This window comes from Orycteropus afer, unplaced genomic scaffold, assembly GCF_000298275.1.
Source record: "Orycteropus afer afer isolate SDZICR_OR568_19922 unplaced genomic scaffold, OryAfe1.0 scaffold00026, whole genome shotgun sequence".
Classification (NCBI taxonomy): Eukaryota; Metazoa; Chordata; class Mammalia; order Tubulidentata; family Orycteropodidae; genus Orycteropus; species Orycteropus afer.
The window spans coordinates 15,539,606-15,565,035 of NW_006921613.1; the positions used below are offsets into that span (position 1 = coordinate 15,539,606).

The 25,430-nt window shown below is 50.3% G+C and overlaps 1 protein-coding gene across 1 annotated transcript in view; it reads right to left on the minus strand.

Annotated features, from left to right (window-relative positions):
- Positions 1-619: 619 nt before the first annotated feature.
- Positions 620-25,430, minus strand: part of DUOX1 (dual oxidase 1) — a 30,729-nt gene continuing 5,918 nt past the window's right edge. The window contains exons 9-33 of the mRNA XM_007935226.1: positions 24,623-24,713; positions 23,559-23,661; positions 23,138-23,310; positions 21,760-21,935; positions 21,425-21,543; positions 20,697-20,834; positions 19,925-20,038; positions 19,062-19,261; positions 18,069-18,254; positions 15,690-15,915; positions 15,321-15,414; positions 14,890-15,065; positions 12,736-12,805; positions 12,146-12,277; positions 11,368-11,546; positions 10,944-11,174; positions 9,830-9,929; positions 9,514-9,563; positions 7,987-8,114; positions 4,080-4,233; positions 3,439-3,671; positions 3,005-3,163; positions 1,705-1,860; positions 1,343-1,471; positions 620-742 (exon numbers count right to left, since the gene is read on the minus strand). Coding sequence (XP_007933417.1) covers positions 620-742; positions 1,343-1,471; positions 1,705-1,860; positions 3,005-3,163; positions 3,439-3,671; positions 4,080-4,233; positions 7,987-8,114; positions 9,514-9,563; positions 9,830-9,929; positions 10,944-11,174; positions 11,368-11,546; positions 12,146-12,277; positions 12,736-12,805; positions 14,890-15,065; positions 15,321-15,414; positions 15,690-15,915; positions 18,069-18,254; positions 19,062-19,261; positions 19,925-20,038; positions 20,697-20,834; positions 21,425-21,543; positions 21,760-21,935; positions 23,138-23,310; positions 23,559-23,661; positions 24,623-24,713 — 3,640 coding nt within the window. The remainder of the gene's footprint in view (positions 743-1,342; positions 1,472-1,704; positions 1,861-3,004; positions 3,164-3,438; positions 3,672-4,079; positions 4,234-7,986; positions 8,115-9,513; positions 9,564-9,829; positions 9,930-10,943; positions 11,175-11,367; positions 11,547-12,145; positions 12,278-12,735; positions 12,806-14,889; positions 15,066-15,320; positions 15,415-15,689; positions 15,916-18,068; positions 18,255-19,061; positions 19,262-19,924; positions 20,039-20,696; positions 20,835-21,424; positions 21,544-21,759; positions 21,936-23,137; positions 23,311-23,558; positions 23,662-24,622; positions 24,714-25,430) is intronic.

Sequence of the window (25,430 nt, forward strand, 5' to 3'; positions counted from 1 at the left end):
ATTTGTAAAGAAAACTACTGAAGCAGGGGAGAAGGACTGGAGGGGTCTGAGTACTGGACATGCTTAAAAACTTGGGAGAGGAGATCAATTGTACTGGTAGACTGGGGTGCTGAGGGGGTTTCTGTACATCTCTGTGGGTCCAGCCTCTACCCTCTCCAAGGCATTTTCCAGCCCTTTTGAAAACAGGGAGCCCAAAGGAAGACAAGATTCTGGGGTAGGGTTTCTAAGATGCCAGCATCTGTGCTCCCATTCTTCATCCTTAGGCTCACAGCCCACTACACACACACATACACACACACTTGTCAGCTCCAGTCTTTTTAGTTTTTTTTTTGTTCTTAGCCTGGAAGAAAAGGCTTTAATTTGCCCCAAAACAATAACAGCTCTCACACCTCCAAAACTCTTGTCCCAGGCAGTACTCCCCACACACAGACACTTCTTCAGGTTGAGATATGTTCTAGGCCTGGGAACCTCCAAGCCCAAATGGTGACCATAGTCACTTGGACCAAGGTTGGGAGGTAGGAAGGGGAGAAGGCTAAAGCAGCCAGAAACAGGAAGTACAGAGCTGAGGTGAGCCCCAATATCTGCTCAGCTGGGGAGTGAGAGGTGGTCTGGGCAGGGACTAGAAGTTCTCATAATGATGGGAGAAATGAGTCCGGTCCTGCTTGTTGATGAGCTGGCAGGCCTTTTCCACATTCTTGGTCATGCCTGGGGGGCCACAGCTAAACACCCCAATCTTTTGGACCTGTTAAGGGAGGAACAAGTGGAGACTAGCTTGGTGCTCAGAGGCAGGGCTAATTCAATGTTCATAGCTTCATTTTCTTGTTAAAGATCAGCAAGAGTCCATGGTGAGGGTTCACTCAGTGTTCTTGAAGGCTGGCTCAGTATTAATAAATTGAGCTCAATTTTGGTGAATGTTAGATCATTATTGCTGGTAGGTCCAGTTTAATCAATGAGTTTAAGGGATAGCTCAGTGTCTCACTGAGGGTCAGCCTGGTATGTATAAGATTACTGTCTAACCCAATGTTTATGGTAATTAGCTCAGTGTCCAAGGTTGAGTCAGGCTTAATGTAAAGGACAGCTCTGAGTTTATGACGCTGACTAATTCCATCACTGAGCTCTCCCTTCTCAAGGCATCATAGCTTCAGAGGATGCAAGTTCCCACCCCTTACCACATCCCTTAGCCCCTCAGGGTGACTCCCACCAAGCCCTTTCCATTCCATTACTCCTACAGTCTCCTAAGGAATGGGTTCTCATCAATAGCACCTATTTTTTCTTCCCTGAGCTTTGCTCAGACCCCAGATGGTAAAGGTGAAGAGGACCTGGAGCTGGGGCAAGGACTGACCTGTGGGTGGACCTCCTGCAGGGAGTTGAAGAAGGGCTCAAAGGGCGGGCGACCAAAGTGAGTGACAGAGCGCAGACCCGTGAACAGACTCCGGTTCAGCACCTTCTGGAAGTGCCGCTCACAGATGTACTGGTGGTGCAGGGGCAAGTCAGGCCAGGCACAGTCAGGGTCAGCACCCAGCCAGAGCCCACTAAGACCAGGAGATGGAGACAGTGGGGGAGGGAGTGGGGCTGGAGACAGGATCAGGGCCACCAGCTCTGTGCCACTTGACAACTGGGCCTGTCAACTCACCCACAATCTTGCGTTACTCCCAACAATCATACTACCCACCGAGTGTCCCTGCCTGGCAGGCCCTAACATACCAGCATCGTGGTCCTGAGGTCGAACTTCTCTGCCAGCTGAGTGATGTAAATGTGCACAGTCACCAGATCCTGGTGGTCATTCTCCTCCACTTCCCGGATGATGTCGGCCAGCCACTCAAACTGTCTCTGTGTCCGCGTCACCCAGATGAAGTAGATCTGGGGACACAAGGCTCAAGCTTGGGACCCAGCTCAGCTCAGGCTCCCCACATCTCAGCGGTGTCCACTCTGAGGATTAGAACTCTTCTGACCTCAGTCAGCCTGTGCTTCTCCTCAAAAAGCTGGAGATGAAATTCTAAAGCAGGAGATGAAGCTACCCCAGGACATAGAGAGGTGGGAGAGAGAGTTATCTTGGGGCAACTGAGAAAGGCCCCTTGGGCATTGGAAGCTGCAGGCCTGTTCTGGTGGGAAGCAGCTTCCCTATGCTGGCCATCCTGCCACTCCTTCCTGTGGGCCCTGCTCAGGTTGCTAGGCCCCCACCTAGAGGATGCCCACAGGGAGAGGGCCCAACAGAGGGGTGTTTCTCAGAGCAGCCTTACAGAGGGGATGGGATGGGCTAAAAGAGATTAGGGAATGGAAGTTGCCTTGATGCCTCACTCTGGGGGTGGGGGTGGGGGCACCTCCACAGCTTCTGATGGGGAGAAGCAGAGGCAGAGTTGGCACAGGAGAGGAAGGGAAATGCCTGTCACCCTCTGAATGTTGACAGCACTTGGGCTGGGCTTCTGGCCACCACATTCCTGTGCCCCTGACTCATCTGCCAGGCCCAGAGAGTCAAGCAGGGGCTTGCCACTAGGTCTGGGTTAGGGTGAAGGGGCCCTGTGTGCAAGGGGCCTGAAGGCCTGGGCTGTGTCCCTGGGACCAACCCAGTCAACCAGCCCTGCCTTGTCACCTCCCCTCTTCTTCCTCTTGAAAGCCAACCAAGTTTCACTGGTACTCCACCCCAAGCATGCCCTTCCTACTCCCAAACCTCAGACCAACAGTGATCCAAGTGCTGATGTTCTGTGTAAGAGGAAACCAGCCCTTCACTCCTTTCCAGCCCTGCTTAGACGGGGTCCAGGAGCAAACTCTAGCTAGGGCACTCTATAACTGAGGGAGGGAGCCTGTTGTAAATTAGCCAGGAGCTCTGAGGCATCTATGAACCAACTCTGTCCTTAAGGATCTGGGGTATCCTGACCTGTCCTGAGTTTCAGATCTCGCCCTTTCCCAAATCAGGGAGGCCAAAAGTTGAGGTAAGAGAGAGGGACAAGTGGGTACAGTGATAGGTAGGAAGGGGCCATGGCTGGTGGGAGGAAGGGGTGCTCACCTTCTTACAGAACACTTGGCAGCTCACTGATGACTTAAAGACCAGGTCTTTAAGGATGGAGGCAAAGGGGGTGACCCCAATGCCCCCTCCCACCAGCACTGACACTTCAAACTTATGCCACTCCTGGTGGCCTTCTCCAAATGGTCCATCAAGGTACAGCTGCAGAAAGGGGGTGAATTTGGGTTAAGCTTGGCCACCACCATCATTTTGAAGCCAGATGTGGGAGGCAGGGACATGCAGATGGTACCATAGCCCCCTGGTAGCCTGACCAGCTTTAGGGAGTAGCAGGGAGGAGGAAGCTTTGTGGCATTACTGGGAACAACCAGTCTATGGATAGGAGGAGGGAAGAAACACAGGGGAAAGTGGTGCTGCAGAGCTAAGACCTGCTAAGGGGATGTGGGAGCATAAGGCACTCCTGGCCTGGGTCTGGGCACCTTTGGGTATCTGGCACTGCTATCGCCCGTTGGGGGTGAGTAGATCTCCCTGAGGCGGGTGGTCCAGGGTCCAGCTGCCCGGATGTGCAGGCTGAGTGTGTCCTCATGAGGTGCAGAGGTGAGTGTGAAGGGGTGGTACTCAGTGGTCCCTAGAGCCAGGCAGGCAATCCGCACCCATTGTCCTGACTTGTACTCAAAGCCTTGGGGCCTCTGGAACTGCAGATGGGTCACTCCTGTGGAGGGGTGGTGGGGCAGAAGCCTGCTGCACTGAACACAGCAATAATGTGGTCTTTAGAGAGTTCCCGCACCCAAAGTCTCAGCTCTGCTTCTGGATCATGACAGCAGAGACCTCCCCCTACCAGCAGCCATTGTACCCCACGGGCCATGCACACCCAGGGGCTAGTGGTCAACAGGGGCAGGGGGCAGCCTGGCCTGGGCTTCTCCTTTCTCTGTTGTGTGAGAGAGACTTGGGTCTTCTAGCAAAGAGCTCTCTTACCAGCTCCCTTGCCTCTGCCACCCTAAGTCCTTGAGCCACCTCCACTGGTCCAGACCAGGAAATTTCATGGTCCAGGCTCTGCCCCTGTCCTGTCAGCATCTTCAGTATCACCAAGCAGGTCCCCTGACAACCTCCAGGATTTTACCTGAGGGCAGCAGCTCCGCCTTCACCACGCTGATCTCCACCTTCTTTCGGCTCAGGCTCACCAGCTTGTCACCCACATAGATTAATGCTGGGACCAGGAAGAAGATGTGGAAACGGGGCAGCTGAATCAGAGCAAAGCTGCCATGGATGATGAGCTGGAAACATGGCCAATTAGTACAGTTCAGATCCACAACATCCACAACATGGTCTGAGGCCAGCTCAGGCCTTAGACCCTTACACTGTACTGCACCAACACATTCAATCATCCCTATGTACCATGCTTCTTCCAGGTCCAAAACCAGGCTCCCACTCCCAACTCCATCTTCAAAAACATTCCATGATGAATGAAATCACTTTGAAAAAAACAGACAATCAATCCACTTCCCTCTATCTCCATGTAGTGTCAGGTGGTCTCCTTGATACCACCCTAGTCCAAACCACATGCATTCTCACCTGGACTCCTGGTCTCTCATTGCTACTCTTGCCTCACTAATACCCAGTCTCTCCAAGGCAACCAGTATGATTTTATGAAAAGTTCATCATATCATGTCATCTCTAGCTCAAAATACGTAGAGGACTTCCCATTGCACCATATGGCTTTATGACACTGGAGCCTTTGCCTTTCAGTGTCTCCCCCTCTCTGTTTCTCAAACAAAGCAAGTGCTTTCAGGATCAGGGCCTTTGCAATCATGGTTCCTTCTGCCTGGAAAATCCTTCCCAGGTTCTTCCATGGATTCTTCTAATTTTTCAGGCCTCAGCAGAAATGCCACCTCCTCAGGCCTTCCCTTAGTCCTCTCTACCACCTCTCCCTGTGAACTTCCTTCAGAGCACTTGCCATCAGCCCTAGTAATTTTGTCTGTTCATTCATTTACATGATCACTGCTCTCTTTTCCACTGGGCTGGAGGAGTAGGGACTGCACCTATTGCTTTGTCACTATACTGTCAGCTCCTAAAGTTTCTGCCTGGCACATAATAGGCACTCAGTAATGGTTGAGTCCATGAAAAGAGCTTCCCAAACTTATCCTCTCCTTTCGAAAACTAAAAACACTAACTACTCCCCCATCCCCATGAAATCACTGGCAGGTATTGTCCAGCTCTGGTCCTTTGTCAATGAAGCTTGTCTAACGAGTAACCAGTCGTGACCTGCCCTGAACTCTCCCCTTGTTTGCTCCTGAGTCCCAGTCAGTCTGACTTCTACCTCCACCACTCCTCAGGACCTGCTCACTGAGAGCTCACCAGACCCACAAAGAGCCAAATCCTAAGGTGTCCTTTCTGACCACATTCACTACCTCCTTTTGCACCCTCTGCACTCATGACCAACCCTTCTTTCCCACTCTCCCTCCTCTATCTTTTGCAACAATGTTTTTTTAGTTCTTCATCTTTCCCTCTCAGGCCCTCACTTTCTATCTCCCAGCTGACACTGTTCCTTCTCATACCCCCAATCTTGGGTGTTACCCAGGCCTGATTTCTTCACCCTCTACTCTTCTTTTTCTACATTCTCCCAGGTGATATGGACTCTCAACTAAGCTACAGCCTCTTAGCTTCAGCTGCAGCCTACATATGTCCACTAGCATGTCCTGCCACCACCTAATCCCCTGTGGCTATTCACAGCCAGGCCTGTCTCCCCTGTCCCCTGAATATTCTATCTTCATTCCCACTTCCGCACCTGTGTTTATGCCCTTCCTTCTACCTGGAATGCTCTTCAGTTTCCACTCTGCCTGATTGAACCTCAGCTTATCTATCCTTAAGGCTTGGCCCAAATTCTATCTCCTCCCCAAAGAGCCTTCCCCAACCAGTTTAACCCAAAAGAAACTCCTTTCAATAAACTCTTGTAACACTGGAGCACTCAGTTCATCAGTTAATCTTATACTGTCTTTTCATTCTGATCATTTCATGTGCATAGCACTTATTTCTGCAGCAAACTTAAGTCCCTCAAAGGTAGGGATTAGAGGTCTCCCCAACCCCAGATGGGTCTAGCACAGAGTTAGTACGTAAAAGACCTTCAACAAATACCTATTAAACTGAATCCTGCTCTTCATTCAACTCTCCCTTCCCCCAATTGAGTGTTGAACCTTTCCCCACAGCACTAACTTAAAACTGTCTGAGCTCTTCTCTGAACTGGCTCTGGCCTTTCCAAGTTCCTCTTTCACTGTGGAGCCCACGCTTGCCCCCCAGGCTTTCTGAGCATTCAACCAGGCCAAGTACAATGGCAGGATGACTTCATATTCCTCTGTTTATACACCCCATTTTGTGTTGGTTTTACTTTTAAACCACAAGGCTGCTGCAGACTCAGGGTTGGCTGAGGGTCTGGGAAGCAGCCAGCTAGCTCATCTTCTGACGCCTGCCTTCTCTAGACTGGATCGGGTGCCTGGCCATCCTCCCCCAGGGTCTTCTCTATACTGCAGTCCTTTGCCTGTAACTTCTCTTTCTGCTGGCAGCCAAGTGACCATGGCTAGGATGAGGGGCGAGGAAGAGGGTGCTCTGGCCCTGATCTCAGCCGCTGTGAGCTGCTCCCAGTTTTCTAGGGCTAGAGATGCCCAGCAAGAGGGCTGCACCTTTCTGAGATCCTGACTTCTCTAGTGCAGAAGGGCAGCGCTGAACCCCAACTCTTAACCCACAACTCAGGGATAAATCAGAAAGGGATCTTGGTCCCAGGAAGCCAGGTTGGCTGCTCTTCTGGGTCTTTTGTCTAGTTTAAAGAAGCTGTTTTATCACAGGTACATACAAGAACATATCTCCAACCCCAACCGAAACAGTAACCTGGGACACTAGGGCTCCACCCATTATCAGGAAAGTGGAGAGGGAGGGGTAATTAAGCCACAGCTTCCAAAGAAGCTTCTGAAATAAACAACTCAGTTTTAGGAAACATCCTAAGCCAGGACTGAGTAGTCATCAGAACCATGAAGGGTTGAGGCACAGGCAAGACGGAAACAGATCCTTCTACTTCTACATATTAGTGAGGCTGGGAGGAGGCAGGTTGACAACAGGAGCCAGTCTGACAGAGGCAATAGTGGGCTCTCTCCCTTTGTCTCAGGATGAGAAAGAGGGTGCAGTTCTGCATGGAGACAGGTAATACTGCTGCCATATGGCTCAGGGCTTCTTGAAGTCTGCCAATCAAAACATCAACCAGTAGGGATAACTGGGGCCTTTGGACTTGGTTTACCTTCTCATTGAGGCTCCTGAGGTGCCCTGTGAGAAGCTGCCTTTGTCCATTAGGAAGGCAGGCAAGCAGGGTCATGACACATGGCACTGAGTCAGACTCAGCTCTGGAATGGAAGCAGCTGATAACAATCCCAGGGAGGGATGAAGGGAACAGGAGAGGAGAACAGAGGGAATGTGAAGGAAGGGAGGCAGGGGCCCAAGTTAAGGAGAAGGAAAGAGGACAGGCAGTATCTTCAAATTCCATTTTATCAGCATTCCAAGTGAAGACATTTTGAACAAGCTAATTAACATTACAGGTGGCACTTAGCTGGGTGGGGTGACTAACACCTCCAATAAGCAGTACTGGAACAAAAGTGGCAGAATCCATTTGAGCTTGTTCCTCCAAAAAGGGTGATTTCCCTTGCGTACTAAAGGTCCATGTTGGAACCCAAACCAGCCAGTCAAAGTGAGGGAAGATTAGCTGGGCAGAAATAATGTGGGGGTACTGGTGAAGAATTTAGATCAGCCTTGGTGGAGCTGCTATTGCCAACCCCAAACCAGGGTGTCATCCTTCCAAATGCTACTTTTTGGGGTCAGCCTATTGGTAGGTCCAATACTAATCACTGTCCTTTAAGAAGGATGTGGGGAAGTGGAAGGTTACTTGGAATGGCTAAGGGGATGAAGACCTGACATCCCAGGCTTCACTACCTCCCTGGGAATGTCCAGCCCAACCCCCACTGGCCTGGCTCACAGCTAACAGCTCTCACCAGGACATAGAGCAGGATGTAGAGGTGGTGGGTCAGCCAGAAGCCCCGGAAGCTTCGGCGGCGGAAGTGGTGAGAGGCGAAGACATACATGATGGCCAGCACCAAGAGCAGCATGACCCCCGTGAGGCCTGTGGAGTGAAATTGGAAGTGAAAGGCAAAGGAGCAGTGCCTTAAGGAGGGGGCCTTCCTGATGCTTCCAGGAGTCAGGGTCCCCTCTGCATATCACTGCCCAGGGTGGTGATTAGGGCAGCCCCCCAGAATGCTCCTCTGTTCCCTTGCCCCCATACTTCTGGTCACAGTCACTTTTTATCTGAACATACCCTATTGGTCCTTCATAGCCCTTATCAACATTGTCATTTTCCAAGCATCTGTGTCATTAATGTTTCATGTCTGTCACTTTCAAGACTCTCAGGTCCACAAAAGCAGGAACTAGGCAGGCTAGTTCACCACTGAATCCCCAGATCCTAATGCAGTGGCCTGTCACAGCATGGTGCTTACATAAGCATGTGCGGAGTGAACCAATGCATAGGGCCTCTATTCTGGGCTGGACCCTGGAAATCTCAGGTCCTGTCCTCAGAGAGTTAAAGCTTGGTCCGAGTTCCTGCACCATTCCACTCAGCTGCCACAGCACACAGCGTGAGCACTGGCACTGTCACTGAGTGGCACTGTCAGTGAGAGTGGGATCATCTTGTCCCTGCTCATCACTAGTGCCCCCTCAGTCGAGGAAGGATTTCAGACCGAGATACTGTGAAACAAGGCAGGGAGCTGGGGGGATGGGAGTGAAGAACGGGGGCAGGGGGATAATGGCCCCTGGAGTGCTCAAAGAGGCAGAAATTAAGAAGATTAGAGCCCTACAGTTTGGAAAAGCAAAGGTTAAGAAGGGATCTAATCAAAGCCTGTAAAGTCCTGAAAGGAGAGGGAAGCATGAACACAACCTTACCCACTAAATCCCAGAGTACAGGAATTAGCAAGAACCCTCTGAAGTTCAAAGCAGATCATTTTAGGATTAAGGAAGAAGAAGAAGAAAAAAAAAAAAAAAACCTAATATGCTGTGTTTCATAGAGAGAAGTACATGTAAGAAATGTGTTACCCCAAGGATGGAACGGACTAAAAATATAAATAGGTTCAAGAAGAGTTTGAATAGATTCATAGCTAATAGCTTTAAAATGGGTGATTATGGGGAGTTTGGACTATGCCCCTAAACAGCCCTTGTCAAAACAGACTACATGGGGAGGGTGGGCCTTTGTCTGGCTTGACAACCTGGTCCTTCTCCCAGGCATCTCTGGCACAGGATTCCTCAAGGCCTCTGTCATGGTAATTGTGTGTAGGGGAAATCCACTCCCATTTCACAGAAGGAGAAACTGGTGCACAATGGAGGCAGGAGCCCAGCCAGATTCTTGGGAGGAGGATCAGGAATGTAGCATCTCCTACTGTTGGAAGAGGGCTCAGGGCCAGAGGGCAGAGCTCAGCTCTCTGTAAGAGAGGCAAAATCTGGGCTGCCCCAGAACAAGAATGAAAGGCTCTCACCTGGCACGGTCTGGAAGAACCACCAGTAATACTTCTGGGGAAACTCAGACCTGTGGAGAAGGAACAGCAGGGAAGTACCTTGAGAGGAGAACCCTGGAATTTCCAAAAAGGACCCTCCAGAGGAAGCACTCCAACCCAGGCCCTTGTCTTCTCTTCTACTGCCTTGGGGGCTTAGGCTGGTCACTGAGCCTTCCTCACATATTCTAAGACTATTCAGTCTGCCCTATAGCCTGGGAGGTGATATTCTTCTCTGAACCAAGAGAATTTGCTTCTTTCCAACCAAAAGAATTAGCCCTTGCCATACCCACATACTCACCCATCATCATGAAAGAGACCAGGGAAGAGGCAGGATAAGACGCTGAGGGGGCTGATGGAGAACAGGTATACATTCACCACGTGGCCAGCACTGTGTAAGACTAAGGAAGAGCAGGCAGGGTGGGGGTTATCCTGGAACAGCCCAGTTTGAGGGGCTCAACCAACTTAGCCCAAAGTGGAGGACCACAGCCAAGCACATTTGGAGGCTTGAGGAAGAACCTTAAGGGTCTAAACTTCTTATCTCCAATCAATCTCTTGGTCCTTCCCTCCCTGCCTTTTAATATACACACCATACATGAACATAACCATCAAACCCACTACAATCAAGTCGATTCTAACTCACAGTGACCCCCACTGGCTTTCCAAGGTGGCAAATCTTTACAGAAATAGATTGCCCCATCTTCCTTCTGTGGAGCGGTTGGTGGGTTTGAACTGCCAAACTTCTGGTTAGCAGCCAAATGCCTTATAAGGCACTGTGCCACCAGAGCTCCTTGAACATAACCGCATGAGTCTGAAATTATACCAGTAGAAGATCATTCCTTTGGTTTCTCTCATAGAATCATGTTTTAAAATACAAATATCCCTGGGAGAGACATTATGTGCACTTAGTCAGGGGTGTTAGGAACTTGTCAGCTGGAGGCTGGTGAAGTGCCCTTGAAAGGCTGGGCAGAGGCACTCATGGGGCAGTGAGGGGCTCCTGGCCTTACTTCACCATTGCCTTGGCCAACCTCATTCTTATTGAGAAGGACATTCAATATTTTACATTAAAGATAAGTGCAGGTTGTTGTTGTTGTTATGTGCCATGGAGTCAGACCCGACTCATAGTGACCCCTCCTTGGGTTTCACTACCGGAAGTAGATTGCCCAACTTTCCTTCTGAGGAGTGGCTGGTAGGTTTGAACCGCCAACTTTCTGGTTAGCAGTCAAGTGCCTTAGGCACTACACTACAGGTAAAGTAATGGAAAGAAAAGTCCCAAAGAGGAGGAAAGTCCTCAGGGATGAGCAGGAAAGGACAGGCTCAAAGGGCAAGAAGATGGGGAGGGGGAGCTCAGAGGAATGGAAGCCAGCAATGAGTGGGAAAACATGGAAAGAATCCCCAGGATGGCCAGGCCCTGCCTGTGAGGACGATGGCAGTGGAGGCGATGAGACGATGGAAGTCCACGGCAGCGTCAAAGGGCACGTAGCGGTTGAGGAAGGTCTCCCGCAGGAAGGTGATGAGATTGCGGCACATGGTGAGCAGGATGTAGGAGAACATGAAGGAGATGCTGGCTGCTGTGCCCCGTGACAGGATGATGCCCACGCGGGTGGTGTCCGTGATGCCCGTATGGTGCGCGGCAAAGGCGTAGTCTGCAGAAGGGGCGGGTCAGCAGGGAAGTGCGGAGGGAAGAGCTGGTTAGGTCATCAGGCACAGCATTGCCGGCTACCACACACCACAGGTCTCCGCCAAGAGTCTTCATTCAGGCAGGCCCCACTCACAGTAGGCTCCACCCCCAGGGCTGTCACTTATCGCAAGCCCCGCCCCAGGCGGCCTGTCACTCACAGTAAGCCCTCTCCAGGAAAAGACCCCCAGCGATGGCGTAAAACACCGCCACACAGCCAATGTGGCGCCGGTAGTTCTCAACAAAGCGTTTAAACTGCTGCACAGTCTGGTGGCGGCGACTGCGTTGAAACTTCTCTCGGTGCGCCTCAGTAAACAGCAAAGGCTGGAACGATGTTACCCTGGGAGACAGAGAGCCTTGGCCCTCAAGCCCCATAGGACCCAACGCCAGTGGAGCCTTATTCCCTAGAGGAGGAGCCGGCCAGCAGTAAGAGGCTGCGCGGAAGAAGGGGCGCTGAGAGAGTCACGCCAAGTAGGGTTCAGACCTCTCTGCAGGTAGGCTGTTAGCCAGCAAGGTTTCCCCAAGTAGTCACTTAGTCAACTCATCCCAGGGGATGTGCTTCCTGTAGACCAGTGGCCATTCACACTCTGAACAGTCCTCTCCCTTCCTAGGTCTATAGCTCCCAATCCCCATCAGGCTTTCCTGGAAACTCAAAAGATCCTTCCTCCAGGAAGACTTCCCTGACCTCCCAGGCAGAAGTGAGCTCTTCCTCAGAGTTCCAATGTCCCTTGAGCTTACCTCCATTATAACATCTATCAGTGGGACACTAATTAGCAATGTACCAGACTATCTCACCAGACAGCAATATTCTTGGATAGGGGCTATACATTCTGCCTGCACTCCCAGTGCTTAGCACAGTGCCTGGCACAAAGTAATCTATGTATGTTTGCTCAAGGGATGGGATGAACTGCATGGAGTTAAGGGAAGGAACAGACCTACTTCTTGCCAAACCTCCGTCGAATCTCCTGGGGAGGGTCTGTGTCCATGGGGCACTGCAGTCTCTGTCTCTGTGCTGACAGCTCAGCCTGAAGATTGTTGCGGGAACAGCGGGCACTCATTCTGGGAGAAGGACTAGGGCAGAAATGACAGGAGACAGGACTTTGACCACCTAACCACTTGGTTGCCCGCTGCTCCTGGTCTACCTCCAGACCCACACTGTCAAGGAAGGGTCTGATCACTCAGCCATGGGACAGCAGGCATTCCCAGAGAGACCCAGCGAAGAAGTGAGTCAGGTCCTGGGGTCCAGGCCAAAGCCACCGCATATGACTGCGCCCTTTACATGGGCATCTGGCCCAGGCAGCAGGTGAACGTTGAAATCCAGCCAGCCCTATGCTCATTCAGTCACATGCCCTGGTGCAGGGTTGCATGCATCTATAGTAAGAGGCACCGTTTTCTAATTTGCACAAAGGTAATGCATAGGCTAGTGGTAGCCCTGGCCCAATCACTCTGGGGAAAGAAAGAACAACTCTCCAATCCCACCCTCTGCCTCTGAGCTCCAGAGGGTGGAGCCTTTCCAGCTGAGGACTCACCAGATCTTCTCCTGGCTGATGTAGGAGGCTCGCCGGCAGAGGTCTTTGATGACTTCAGGCACTTCCACTCCTGCAATGCAGAGCTGGGCTCAGGAGCAGATCAAAACCCAAAGCCCAGAACGGTTTGGCTTAAATACATAGAGCCCTCTCCCCATGTTCATATACTTCAGAGTGTCCCTGACCAGTGAAGGCCCTGCCGTTGGATACTCAGGCTCCAATGGGTACTTGGAGCACTTGCCTCAATGGGAGCTGGACCCTGTCAGAGTGGGCAGAGAGAAGGCCTGAAACAAAGTTGGCCAGGCAGTCTTCCCTAAATGTGTGTCTACCTTCAGTCCCACTCCTGGTATCAGACTTATGGTATAGTGTTCAGGAGTTTTATGTAACCTGCTTGCTAAGCCCACCTTGTCAGAAAAGCCCCCCAGTTTAAAATCTCCCAGGAATTAAATCTCCAAACCAAAAACCAAACTCATTGCTATCGAGTCGTATCTGACTCATACCGCCAGCCTTCTGTTTAGCAGTCAAATGGCTTAGGCACTATGCCACCAGAGCTCCTCAGAGTTAAATCTAGGTGGTGGGTATATGGGGAATCACTATAAAATTCTTTCAACTTTTCTGTGTTTGAAAATGTTCATAATAAAATGTTTGGGAAAAAAGAGGAGCTGACCCATTGTTCCTTGTCTGGGCTGAGGGCTGAGGGGCAGGGCAGGACCGAGTCGTAAATCCAGGTTCTCACAGAAGGCCTGGGAATCTCCAGCTCACTTCCAAGGGCTAAACCAACCCTAAGATTACCTTGTTTGTAGCCCAGAGGCCAAAAATGATTAAGGTTCACTTAATGAAACCAGAGTGTTTATAGCAAAATACAGATGTCTATACCAAACCCACTGCCATCAAGTCAGTCTGACTCATAGTGACCCCCATTGGGTTTCCAAGGTGGTAAATCTTTATGGAAGTAGATTGCCCAGTCTTCCTTCCACAGAGTGGCTGGTGGAATTGAATGGCCAGCCTGCTGGTTAGCAAATGCCTTAGGCACTGCGCCACCAGAGCTCCTTATTGATGTCTATAAAAACAAAAAAAACTCACTGCTGTTGAGTTGGATCCGACTCACGGCAACCCCACCTTGGGTTTCCAAGGTGGTACCACTATGGAAGTAGATTGCCCAACCTTTCTTCTGAGGAGTGGCTGGTGAGTTTGAACTGCCAGCCTTCTGTTGGCAGTCAAATGCCTTAGTCACTACACCACCAGAGCTCTCTTGATGTCTACATGAGTTCTCAAATGGTTTAGCAAACAGGAAATGTGGTAACAACTAGCAAATCTAGGTGAAGGGAATAGGCATGTTGGTTGTACTAGTCTTGCCCCTTTCAAAATAAAACTTGGAGGAAACAACAAATCACAACATTCATCAAAAGCAAACAAAGCAATACTCAGTGCTAACTGACTACTTAATCCTCCTTCCCCAAGCCTAGTCCTACCCTTCACCTCAGGCAGGGGCTGTACGTTCCAGGGACTCTGTAGCCTGGGCTCACTTCCAGGCCCCTGTGTCTGCTCTCAGACCCAGGTGGCCCACTGCCCTGGCTGCCTGGGAAAGGTGAAAAGCTGCAGAATCAGGAGTGCTGGGTCTCCTTTCTACCAATTCTCCCTCACCCCCCGACCAGAAGTACATCTGGGTCTTAACTCATCACCCCCTCCTCCATGGAGACTGCTCAGCCCCCTCAAGTTCTCATTATTCTGGGAGGGGCTGGGTTTGGTCTCAGCATGTCTCAGTGAGAATCATAAACTGAGAAGACACCATAATAGCTCAGAGCAGGCCAGAGACAAACCCCCTGCTTGCTACCTCAGTACTCCTCACCAACTCCAGCTCCCACCCACCTGAGTCAGACACAGGTTGGACTGGAAGTAGGAGGAGGGACAAAGAAGTAGGCCTTCTTCATGCACTCAGCAAACATTGACTAAACTCTGTGTCAGGGGATGTGATGGCAAACAAAACAAGAACACCCCACCACCACCACCACCACCACACACATACACTGGACACGTTTTCTTCTGATTTTCAAATAAATTAAGTGCTTTTATGATCTACTAAAAGAATGTGGGCCCTAGGCATTGTGCTTTCTGTGCTGAATGGATAAGTCAGCCTTACCCACCAGGTCACCTCACCTTTGACGCAGAGCTGTGTGAAGCGGAGCTCACTGTTATGGTCTCTCAGCATGAAGTGGAAGTCCTCCCAGGTCAGCTCCTCCTTGTCCTGGAAGCCTGACTCCCGGAACATGGACTCCACCACCTCAGCCAGCTGGGCCTTGGTCAGGCAGTTATTAGATATCTCGATGAAGGACCTGGAGTTACGGAAGAGGGGAACCATCAGGCCCTGAGGAGGGGCCTAGATCCCAGAATGACCAAACCACCAGGCCTTCAGAGGCCACATGGAGGGTCCCAGACTGGCTGAACTCCAAGCCCTCTACTAGCTATAAGTTTCTGGGTAAGGAGGACGACCCTGGTCTTTAGCCCTTTGCTCCCTCCTTCATGTCCCACCTCTTTTCCCCAGCAGCCCCTGCATTGGCCCACTTTACTGGCTGCCTCATAGAACCAACCTTAGCATCCTGATAAACTCATCCTTAGAAATAAGACCATTCCCGTCAAAGTCATACATGCGGAACATAAGGCGAGACTTCTCCTCAGGGGAACCTGGGAGAAGGAGGAACCCTTGAAGACAGCCCCAGCCCACCTGCCTGAACCCCTAGACTGGTCAGAAGGAGCCTCACACCAGTATGACCCAATGTTGTACACAGCAGGGGTCATTTTCCTTCCTGGCCCTTACCTGGATGCTCCCAGATGTCTGCCATGGCTAGAGAACTGCCCCCACTGTTTCCCCATCTCCAACAAATCAGCCACATTCCAGCCTCAGTTCCAAGTCCCTGTCCATTCTCTCTTCCCTGGCTAATCACTCTCTCCACCCTCACCTTTCATGAAGACCACCAGGATGTCCAGAAACTCCCGGAAGGACAAGTAGCCATTGCCATCCTTGTCGGCCAGAGAGAACATGGACTCCACAAACATGTCCTGGGGCTTGAGGCCCAGAGACTCCGCAAACTCGGCCCTGCTCAGCTCACACATCAGAGCTTCTCGAACCTTCTGTGAGGAGTCCAGGGGCAGGGTCCCTGCATCTGCTTGGTTAATGTCCAGCACCTACACTTGGACAGTGGCAGAGGGAGAGAGAGAGAAGAAGATAAGATAAGGCTTTGTTGACTTGAAGGCCAATTGAGGCTTCTAAGAGCTACCTTTTGGGGTGTCTGCACAGCATCCCAGCCCCTAAACACCACCCCATCAATCCTGTGGGTGGGTCCCTGGTGCTGTGTTTAGAGTCCTGGCCTCCTGCCTTAGCCGACTGGAATGGGGATGCACCCTTAACCCAAACTGGATATTTGTAATTCAGGGAATTCAGAGTATTATAGAATTCACACTAAGAGACCTCAGCCGGTCTGCTGTCTCTACTTGAGCACAAGAAAACTCAGAAGTTGTGGAGCACCCTCTTAAGTGCTCAGAAACAGAGATGGAATGAAGCAGAACACAGAGAAAGCAGAGGCAGCCTAAGGGAGCAATGGCCTTGTTTGCTGTCAGCTGTCGCTTTCCTGGTCCCTTTGGAGACCAGTCCTCAACTCCTCTCTTTGGATTTCCTGAGACATCCTCCATACTCAGAGTCAATCCCCTTTTGAGTGGGCTTCCGTTACTTGCATCCAAGAGTTCTGACTAAGACAAGGTCTCAGCTGGGTGGAGGAAAAGCTGGACTTGGGAAAGGGAAATTCTCATCACAGGCTATCTCTAGCCTACCTAGGGGCTGCCTGGCATAAGGAGAACAGATGGTGAGGGAAGCAGGCAGGCTGTAGGCTGCAGTGTCTGTCTTTCCTGTGTCAGCTGCTCCCCCCACCCCCCAGTCCAAGTCTGAGTAGTCCAAGCGACCTTGGTGCTTTAGTGGAAAGAGCCTGGGGCCAGAGGCAAGAGATTCAAGTTCATGTCCCAACTTTGCCACCTGTTCACTGTGTGACCTCATGCAAGTCTCTTCAATTGTCTGAGATTCATTTCTTCACCTGCCCTACTTATCTCACAGGGTTACTGTTGAGGCACAACAAGAGAAGCTGTGCAGAAAATGTTTTGAAAAGTTGGAAGCACTGTGCAGAGACATAAGGGACTGGCAGCCACTCCAGGATATAGTAGGAATGCCCATATTCCTGATGCATCCTGAAATGAGGAGGTTCCCAGGTTCTGTCCAGACCCTATAATGAGCCACTGGCTGAGGGCTGCTAATGAAAGTCTTCAAAGATGCTGCTAACGCACCTACTCTGAACTTCCTCAGGTCACTCTCTGGCCTTCTGGTCAAGTTCAACTTGTTTAAAGATTAAATGGCATAAGACATATGCCTGGCACATAGTAAGTGCTCATTAAACAGTAGCTTTCCCCTCATGAATTCAACTGCTAGAAAAGGACATCATGTTTGGTAAAGTCACGTTTGGTCAGCTAAAATGAGGGAAACCTTCAATGAGATGGATTGACACAATAGCGACAAGAATGGACTCAAATATATCAATGATCACGATGATGGCACAAGCCTAGGCAATGTTTTGATCTGTTATACATGAGGTCACTATAGGTTGGAGCTGACTTGATAGCAACTAACAACACCTCATGAACTTCTCCCAAGCCCAGTCAGCCAATCCTGTTCTTTCTCCTCAAGTATTCGTTTTTTGACCTTCCATGGGCACTTCTGCTCCTTTGTTTTCCCCTCTGAACCAAAACTTTTACAGCCTTTGAGGCCTTGCCAAATCTCCCTCCACCATGATCCTACATCAGCCTGAAGGCTCATTACCACTTTGGATCTCTTAGGCCACTTTTTTCCTGGACCACTTTTGAAGCCTCATTCTTTGTCATTTATTCTATGTATGTTCCACCTTCCCAGTGGGATAATAAACTCTTTTGGTGGGAGGATCATGATGTATTTGTCTTGTATCTCCCAGGCTCTTTTTATTTCATTGTGCTGCTGCCAAGCTGCCTTTATTTCCATGCCAGACATGGACTCCAGAAAGCCGGGGCAGCTCAGAGGAGAGAGAAAAGTGACACAAACCCCTTTTTGAGCATCACCTCCCTAGAGTCTCATAGCTGAGGAAGGAGGAGCAGGAGCATTTCCAGACAGAAAGATTAGGTGACTTGCCCAAAATTGCAGTGAAATTGATTCCTGGCCTAGAACTCAGTGTTTCTGACATCTCCTGGAGTCAGCCCATGCCTCATGCAGGAAAGGACATCATCACAGGTAGACACACAAGGCAGGTCTCACTCCATGTTCACACCTGGGAGAACAGGTGCCTGAAAAAGGTCTCCAGCAGGTGGCTCCGCTGCTCCCGCGTCACAGCTGCCCTCATCAGCTCCTGCTCCCGCAGCTCCCACTCCTGGAAGCTCAGCCCACTCTCTTTCAGAGCTGCCCGAAGGTTCCCCACCAGTGCCTGCCGCTCTTCCTCCAGGTTAAACAGCAGCACCTATGGGGGCAGCAGCAGGGACAGCAACCATTTATCAAGGCCTCTCGAGGCCAGGCACTTGACATGGATTACGTCGGGGGGGGGTCACTGGAAAGAGCGACCTTATGAAAGAGATACCGTTATCTCTTTTTACAGAAAAGGAAATTGGCTCAGTGGGGCTAAGTGGCTTGCTTGTAGGTTCAGAGTTAGTAATCAAAGGCACATGTACGAAGCCATCCTTTACTCTCTATTCTGTACTAGAAAAGGGAGGGGATGGCAAGGAAGCTAGGAGATGGAGGGAAATGTGAATCAGGCAGGACAGAACCTGATTTAGCTCACCTCCCACCCCACCCCATCCCTAAAAATTCATTAGGTCCTGAAACAAGAGGACAGGGAAAAAGGTCTAGCTTCTTTTAAGGACTCTGGTAGCACAGTGCCTAAGGCACTTGACTGCTAACCAGAAGGCTGGAGGTTCAAACCCACCAGCCACTCCTCAGAAGGAAGGTTGGGCAATCTATTTCCGTAGTGATTCAGGCTCAGAAACCCAAAGAGTGGTCACTATGAGTCGGGTCCGACTCGATGGCACATAACAACAACAACAACAAGCTAGGACTAGCCAGGAAGTTCTTAGAAAGGGAGGAGGCAGACTATGCTTGCAAGAGAGAAGGGACTGTAGAGACCATGTCATCTACCAGGCCCAGAGCAGAACAGACATGGTCAGGTTTATCAGGCTGTCAGGTACTACAGCCAGGAAGTAAAAACCAGAAACCCTGCTTGCTAACCCAGTGTTCCTTCCCCGCACCTGGCTGACAAGGAGCTGGGCCCTACCAGGTCATATTCCTTGGGGATCTTAAGCAGCAGAGTACGACGTCCACGGTTGCTGGACAGGATGAGATTGACTTGCTGTGGGGGCCGCAGCTGAACTATGCGGAGCACGGAGAGCCTGCCATCCACCACGCGGATCTGGCCTGGCTGCAGGTGCACGAGCACGGGCCGACAGGGCTCTTTGCGGCCCTGCCACTCCAGCGCTGGGGAGGGATGGAATGAGTCAGCTAGGGCCTACTGGCCCCAGAGGCACAGGGGTAAGGAGAAGGCCAGCTCAAAGCTGGAGTCAGATCAAGGCCTTCAGCAGCTGTCTGTTTCTTGGCTACTGAGGGTCACCCCCCTGCTCCCTGACAGTCCTGCTGTGCCACTAGCCCATGAGAAGACTAATATCTTCCATTTTCTGAGTGCTTATGAATACCAATACTATATCATGGTATAGTATATCGTGGACTGTCTTATTTAAACTTAATAAAGCTATGAAGGAGGAGCTATTATTATTTTACAGATAAGAAAAATTAGGTTTAGGGATATTGCAACATCTGCCTTACATCCCATAACCCATAGTGGTCAGTCTGATTCCAACCCCAAGTCAGTCTGATTCTAGACCTTCATTATTACTTTCCTTTTGCCTGAAATTCCAGTATCTAATGCCACAAAGCAGAGGTTCTCAGGGATTTGGGAGTCATAGTAACCCTGTCAAATGTAGGCAGGTGGAACTTCTATCTAATGCCACTGTGGCATTTTCCACTTGCCCTGCCCTTCCCTATATTTCCAGAAGTGGGAACTCTGAGGCTGCTGGAGTGGAGGTGGGCGGCTTTCCTGAGATGTGTCTTCCCCATTATCACCCTGGCTAGTCCGGGGCCTACCTTCCACACCCTCTGTGAGCTTCTCAGACATGATGCTCTGGCGGTCCTGGCCCTGGAGCCTCTTGAAACTTCTCCTCCGGAGCCGGGCAACAATCCAGGCACTGAGCAGGCTGACTGGGAAGGTAGGTGTGGGTGCAGGAGGATGCTCAGGGGATGGCAAGGGTCTGGGGGAGAGACCCTTTCCCAGCAATTTTCCTTGCCAAGACCCCCTGCTGCCCCTCTTTCTGAGTCTGCTCCATCAGTTGTCTCAAATTGTGAAGCTCTTTGTGGGGAGATGCTTTGCATCTTAGAAAGACTTTTGGATAGCATCTAAGATGCCTTGCCAGCCTCCTCTGCTTCCACCACTCAGGATCCATCCTAGCCAGAGACTAAGTCCAGAATCCTGGACTCACCGTGCCAGGCTACTGGTTGACCTACACACAGCTATGCCAAAGGCTATGTCTAAGCCCTTGCACCAGACTTTTGCCACAGCCCTGGTTCTAAAGCAACAGTTTGCCTCTGATAAACCCATAGGTCTAAGATCCTACAATCAGCTTTGGGTTGTGGACCCTCCATGGCTCCTGACCAAACCAGGCTCTGGAGGGATCTCAGGAGAGGAGGAAGGCAATTCTCCCCAGAGATGACTTATCTGCATGTCAGAAATTTCTTGCAACCCCTTCTCTTTTGACATTTCTGCCCAGAGGGTCAGCACTCCACGGTTTGTTGTCATAGATGGAATGCCCACTCCCGCTTCCAACCTCTCTCCCAGCTCCAACCTGCCCATCATTTTTACCCAGTGGGAAGCAGCAGAGGGTCCCAATGGTGACTCCAAAGCCAAAGCCGCTGCCCTCAAAATAGTCCCGAACGACATGGGGGACACAGGCTGGCAGACCTTCAGTGCTGAGCTGTCTTGGCTGTGGGCAGGGGTCTCCTGGGAAGGCAGAGGAAGTCAGGGTTCTGGTGCCACAAGCTCTGGCACAGGACCACTGAGCAGGTGAGGGTGGCAAAAAGGAGGGGCTCTGGGTAGAAGACAGGAAGGGGCTGCTTACTCCTGCCATTGTATAAAGAATGTGGTATTTACCTTCCTGGATAACAAGCAGGGTGAAAAATGAACCTCAATCTCTGTCTCTCCCTCATACATACACACAGCCCATCCCTTATCACTGCCTGGCATCAGGATATTGTCACTGCAGTTAGCCCTTCTAGTGTTACACACCCCCCAACCCCATCCCAGCCTGAATACGAGTTCTTTCTAATTCTCACTCTCACTCAGGCATCTCTGTGGTCCAGCAGAGCTGGAGGTAGTAAGGTCATTGCTTCTGATGTCCCCTGAAATTGTCAGAGGGGAACCTACACAGCTGGACGTAGTAGCCTGGAACCCAGAATCAAATTTCCCAAGGGCAGAATCATGGCTCACTTCCCCTTTGGAGACTACTGTCCAGCCACACTGAGCCAAGGCACAGCTGAGGAGGGACTAGGCTCCAGACCCAGTACTCCTCCAGCTACTTCCTGGTCACTTACCCGCATGCCAGACGAAAACATTGGGCTGCACTGCACTGGGCTTCATATTTGTGATGGCCACCAGAACATCCCGTAGGGAAGTATTTCTGATCTCTGCAATCTCTTCCTCAGAGAACAGCCTGGGGGTGAGGAAGGTGTGGAGTTACTGTGGTGGGAGAGAAATGCCGACTCCTCGGCCCAGGAACCCAGAAAAAGAAAGAGACCCAGAGGGACTGGGGAGGGTATTGTGTGGCAAACTGGGAATCAAGAATCCATGGGAGCTGTGTGGGGCCAGAGAGAGGGTCTAGGGCCCAGACTGGGGTGGAATTTGAGATGTGAGCTCAGGCAGGCCTTACCCATTCCTTGTGTTCTCAAACCAATAGCGGTCACCATCCCGTAATCGCACAAACTGGTCAAGGACAATGGCTTTGAAGAGGGGTCCTGGGTCTCCATGGCTCTCCAGAAGCCCCCCAGGGAGCAGCTCCAGCCGGGACAGGTCCTGGTTGTACAAGGCAGCTGTGGCTTCCAGCACCTGGGACTACAAAGGGGCGGGAGTGAGTAAAAGGACAGGGTACCAGCCCTGGGGCAAAGAAGTAACTCCCAGGAATTAGCCTCAGGGATAATAATAATAATAACAGTAATGATAACTTACACATATATAGTACTTATAATGACTCAGACATCACTCTGAGAGCTTTACATAAGTTAATTCATTTATGGGCAGCCTCTCACAGATTCAGCTACTGCCTATTTTACAAGTTGAAATAAAAGAGGCAGCCAGTCCCCTACTTTTGTATAAAACTTATTATTTTTATCTTGTTTGTACATAACTTATTCTTGAAAATGTGAGAAAGTTGATAGGGCAAAATCAGAAAGTACAAAAATTGACTGGTAGAATGATGTGTTATGAGAGGTGTCTATTTTTCAGAGCTAAATAAAATTCCCAATTATACATTGTCTTCTAGAAGTAGTCTTCAACAATACAGTCTCAGCATTTTCTACCTGATCTTTAGTTTTTCTTCTTCATAATTTAGGAAGTAGTTGACCAGCTTAACTCCAGTGAGGCCCCATTGAAGCTAAAGATTTGCTATCCTTGCTGTGTCTTATGGTTCTTACTGATGTATGGACTTTATAAAGTTTTTGAGTCCCATGCACTTATCACTCCTGTATGAGCCTTCTCAGTTCTCCATTTCATAACAGTTTTATAAAATAGTAAGGGTGAGATGCAAAAAAAACAGGCACATAATTGTAGAAACACTGGTGCCAAGATGGTAAGGCAGCTGAAGCTGGTCTGATACCGGGCAGGCCACTCCTGGATGATAGCTCAGAGTGTGACAGCTGACTCCCCAAAGGCACCTGGAATGTCACTGCATGAAAGTAAGCAGAGCTTGTTCCAAAGTCAAGGACCTTCTATACTCATGCAAGGCATTGTTGGAAAGAGTAAATGAGATAATGCCTATTAAATACCTGGTGTACAATACATGCTCAATGAATATTTGCTGAATCTGAGCACACAGAGTCCAAAGCCAAATCCTGCTGCTCTAGTAAACTCTACCCTGGTGTGCCCATCTAGCAAACTCTAGTCTGGATGTTGGGGAAAGTGACCTTAGTGATCCCTGCCCCTCTCACCAGGTGCTTGTCTCAGGTGCCCATGTTTCATGCCCATCCTCTATGTCTTGGGCTGGTGTGCCCTGGCCTTCCCACCCTGCCCTTTGGGTCCTGACCCCTCCTCACAGTGCCATCACTCTGGGAGAGTGCAGGGTTGATGTCCTGCCAGCGGGTAACAGAAGGCAGGCCCAACGCTGCTCTGGCTTTGGTGTAAGAGGGCAGTCCCAGATCCCGGCCCCGCAGCAGACAGCTGGCCAAGTAGTCTGTGCGGGAATACTTCAGTGGCCCAGGCCAGAAATCTGTGGATGAGACACCAGAGAGTCTGAGAGAACTCAAGGCCACCCCCAGAGACTTCCAGTCCAGGCCCCAGGCTCCAAACAGCCCCAGGAGAACCAGAGCCATGGTCAGTGGGTCAAAAGCTCTCTCAGTGGCACATGCAGTGAAGGTTTCCAGCCTTGGACATCGCCCCTGCCTGCTCTGGGGCTCTAGCCAAACCTCCTCCCAAAGTTCAGGGGTTCACAGCTTGCAAAGACAGCCTCAGTCTCACCTTGGAGGTCCTCAACCACCACATGGTCCTCTCGTTCAGCGATCTGGGAGGCCATGCCCAGCAGCAGTGCATCCACATCTTCAGCAGTTTGTAGATTTGGATGCTTTGGGAGTGTAGAGAGGGAGAGGGAGAGGGGTGTGACTGATGGAGCCACAGACTGGGCAGCCTGGCTCCCTCCATCTCTTTGCCCATGCCTGAGCCTGTCCAGGTCTGCTGTCTGCTCCCAGATCGGTGGGCCATCCTCCTAACCAGGTTGATCTCCCGCTCCGAGTGAATGATGGCCCTATTCAAAGCCCATGCAGCAGGGAGACAGGTTTCTGTAGGCAATGACCCCAAAAAATGACCCCAAAACTTTACTTCTATCTTAGGACATGTTACAGCAAAGGCACTAGAAGATCTAAGTCTTGGTCCTAGCTCTGTCACTAACCAACTGTGTGACTTTGGGTAAGTCAAGATCTCTCTGAATCTCCAGCATTTTATTTTTTTTAAAGGGGTTGGGGGACAGACTGAAAGAATGCTAAGGTCTCTTTCCGTTCAGCTCCATGACTCTGATTCTATGCTTTGTTCTCCCTTTCCCTCCCTCTCCCTCTTTCATCTTATAAACACACTACACGAGAACAAAGTGTCTGATTTTGTTTTAAATTAATGGTCAAGGCCCTTCACCTATACTGGCCTGGTTTAAATGGACAGACTACCCCTGGTAATCTCTCAGAATTACACATACACACACACACACACATTCACATGCTGCCCTAGGTATGTGGAATTAGCACATTTCCCTGGGGGAGCTGGGATGGCTGGATTACTCAGAGGCCAACAGGGGTCCTAGAGCTATCAACTGAGACGAAGTGTCTAGGCAGAAACGAATGTAGAACCACACCTGCACAGGCCCCACTGGTCTCTCACCCATCCCTGACTTTTGACCTCATCATCTTGGACACTGGTAGGAGAAATGGCTGAGATCCCCTAGAGCTGCCTCTGCCACCCCAGGTCAGATACTAACACACACTCTCCCACTCTCTCTTTCTCTCTCACACACACACATACACACACCCAGCCCTGACCTCTCGGCTCCAGTAGCTGTTGCAGACCCGGAGAGCTCTGGAGATGCTTGAGTTCTGATTGATGATTCCCTGGAAGTGGCAGCTGGCATTTCTGAAATGCAAGGAGCAGGGAAGCAGTGACAGAGACCATGGATACCAATGTCAGGCATCATCTCTGTTCTCCAAGACTCTAGCCAGGGGCCCTAGACCATTGCCTCCCTGAGGTGATATGTGGTCAGGCCATCTGAAAACCTTGGTAGGTCCTGAACAATCTAACTTTTGGGAGGTCCCCTCTCCCTACATCAGATCAAACATCTAAAAATGTGCTTATAACCAAAAGAAACCCACTGCCATCAAGTTAATTCTAACTCATAGTGACCCCCATAGGGCTTCCAAGGCTGTATATCTTTAAGGAAGGAGATTGCCTCATCTTCCTCCCAAAGAGCAGCTGGTGGGTTTGAACTACTGACCTTCTGAAAAATGTTTTACCCACAGTGCCTATAGCTCCCAATATACATATACTGTTCCTTAGAAACTACTCATCTGTGGATCACTTAATTGTCTATGATTTCTCAACCCTAATCAGGCATAACCAAATGCTCCACAGTAAGAGAGTCTAACCTATGAATTGCTTTAAATCAAAATTAAAAATTTAACAAATAAAGAAGCAGACATACTTTGTTTCATACGCATTTAGTTAAATATATATATTTTTATTTTAAAGTTCTCTTTTTGGAAGGTGGGGACCAGGTTTGCTGGTCCAATGGAGCCTGGTGTAACCACTGAGACTATGGCCCCTAGCTGCCCTTCAGGTCTGGAATTGAACCCA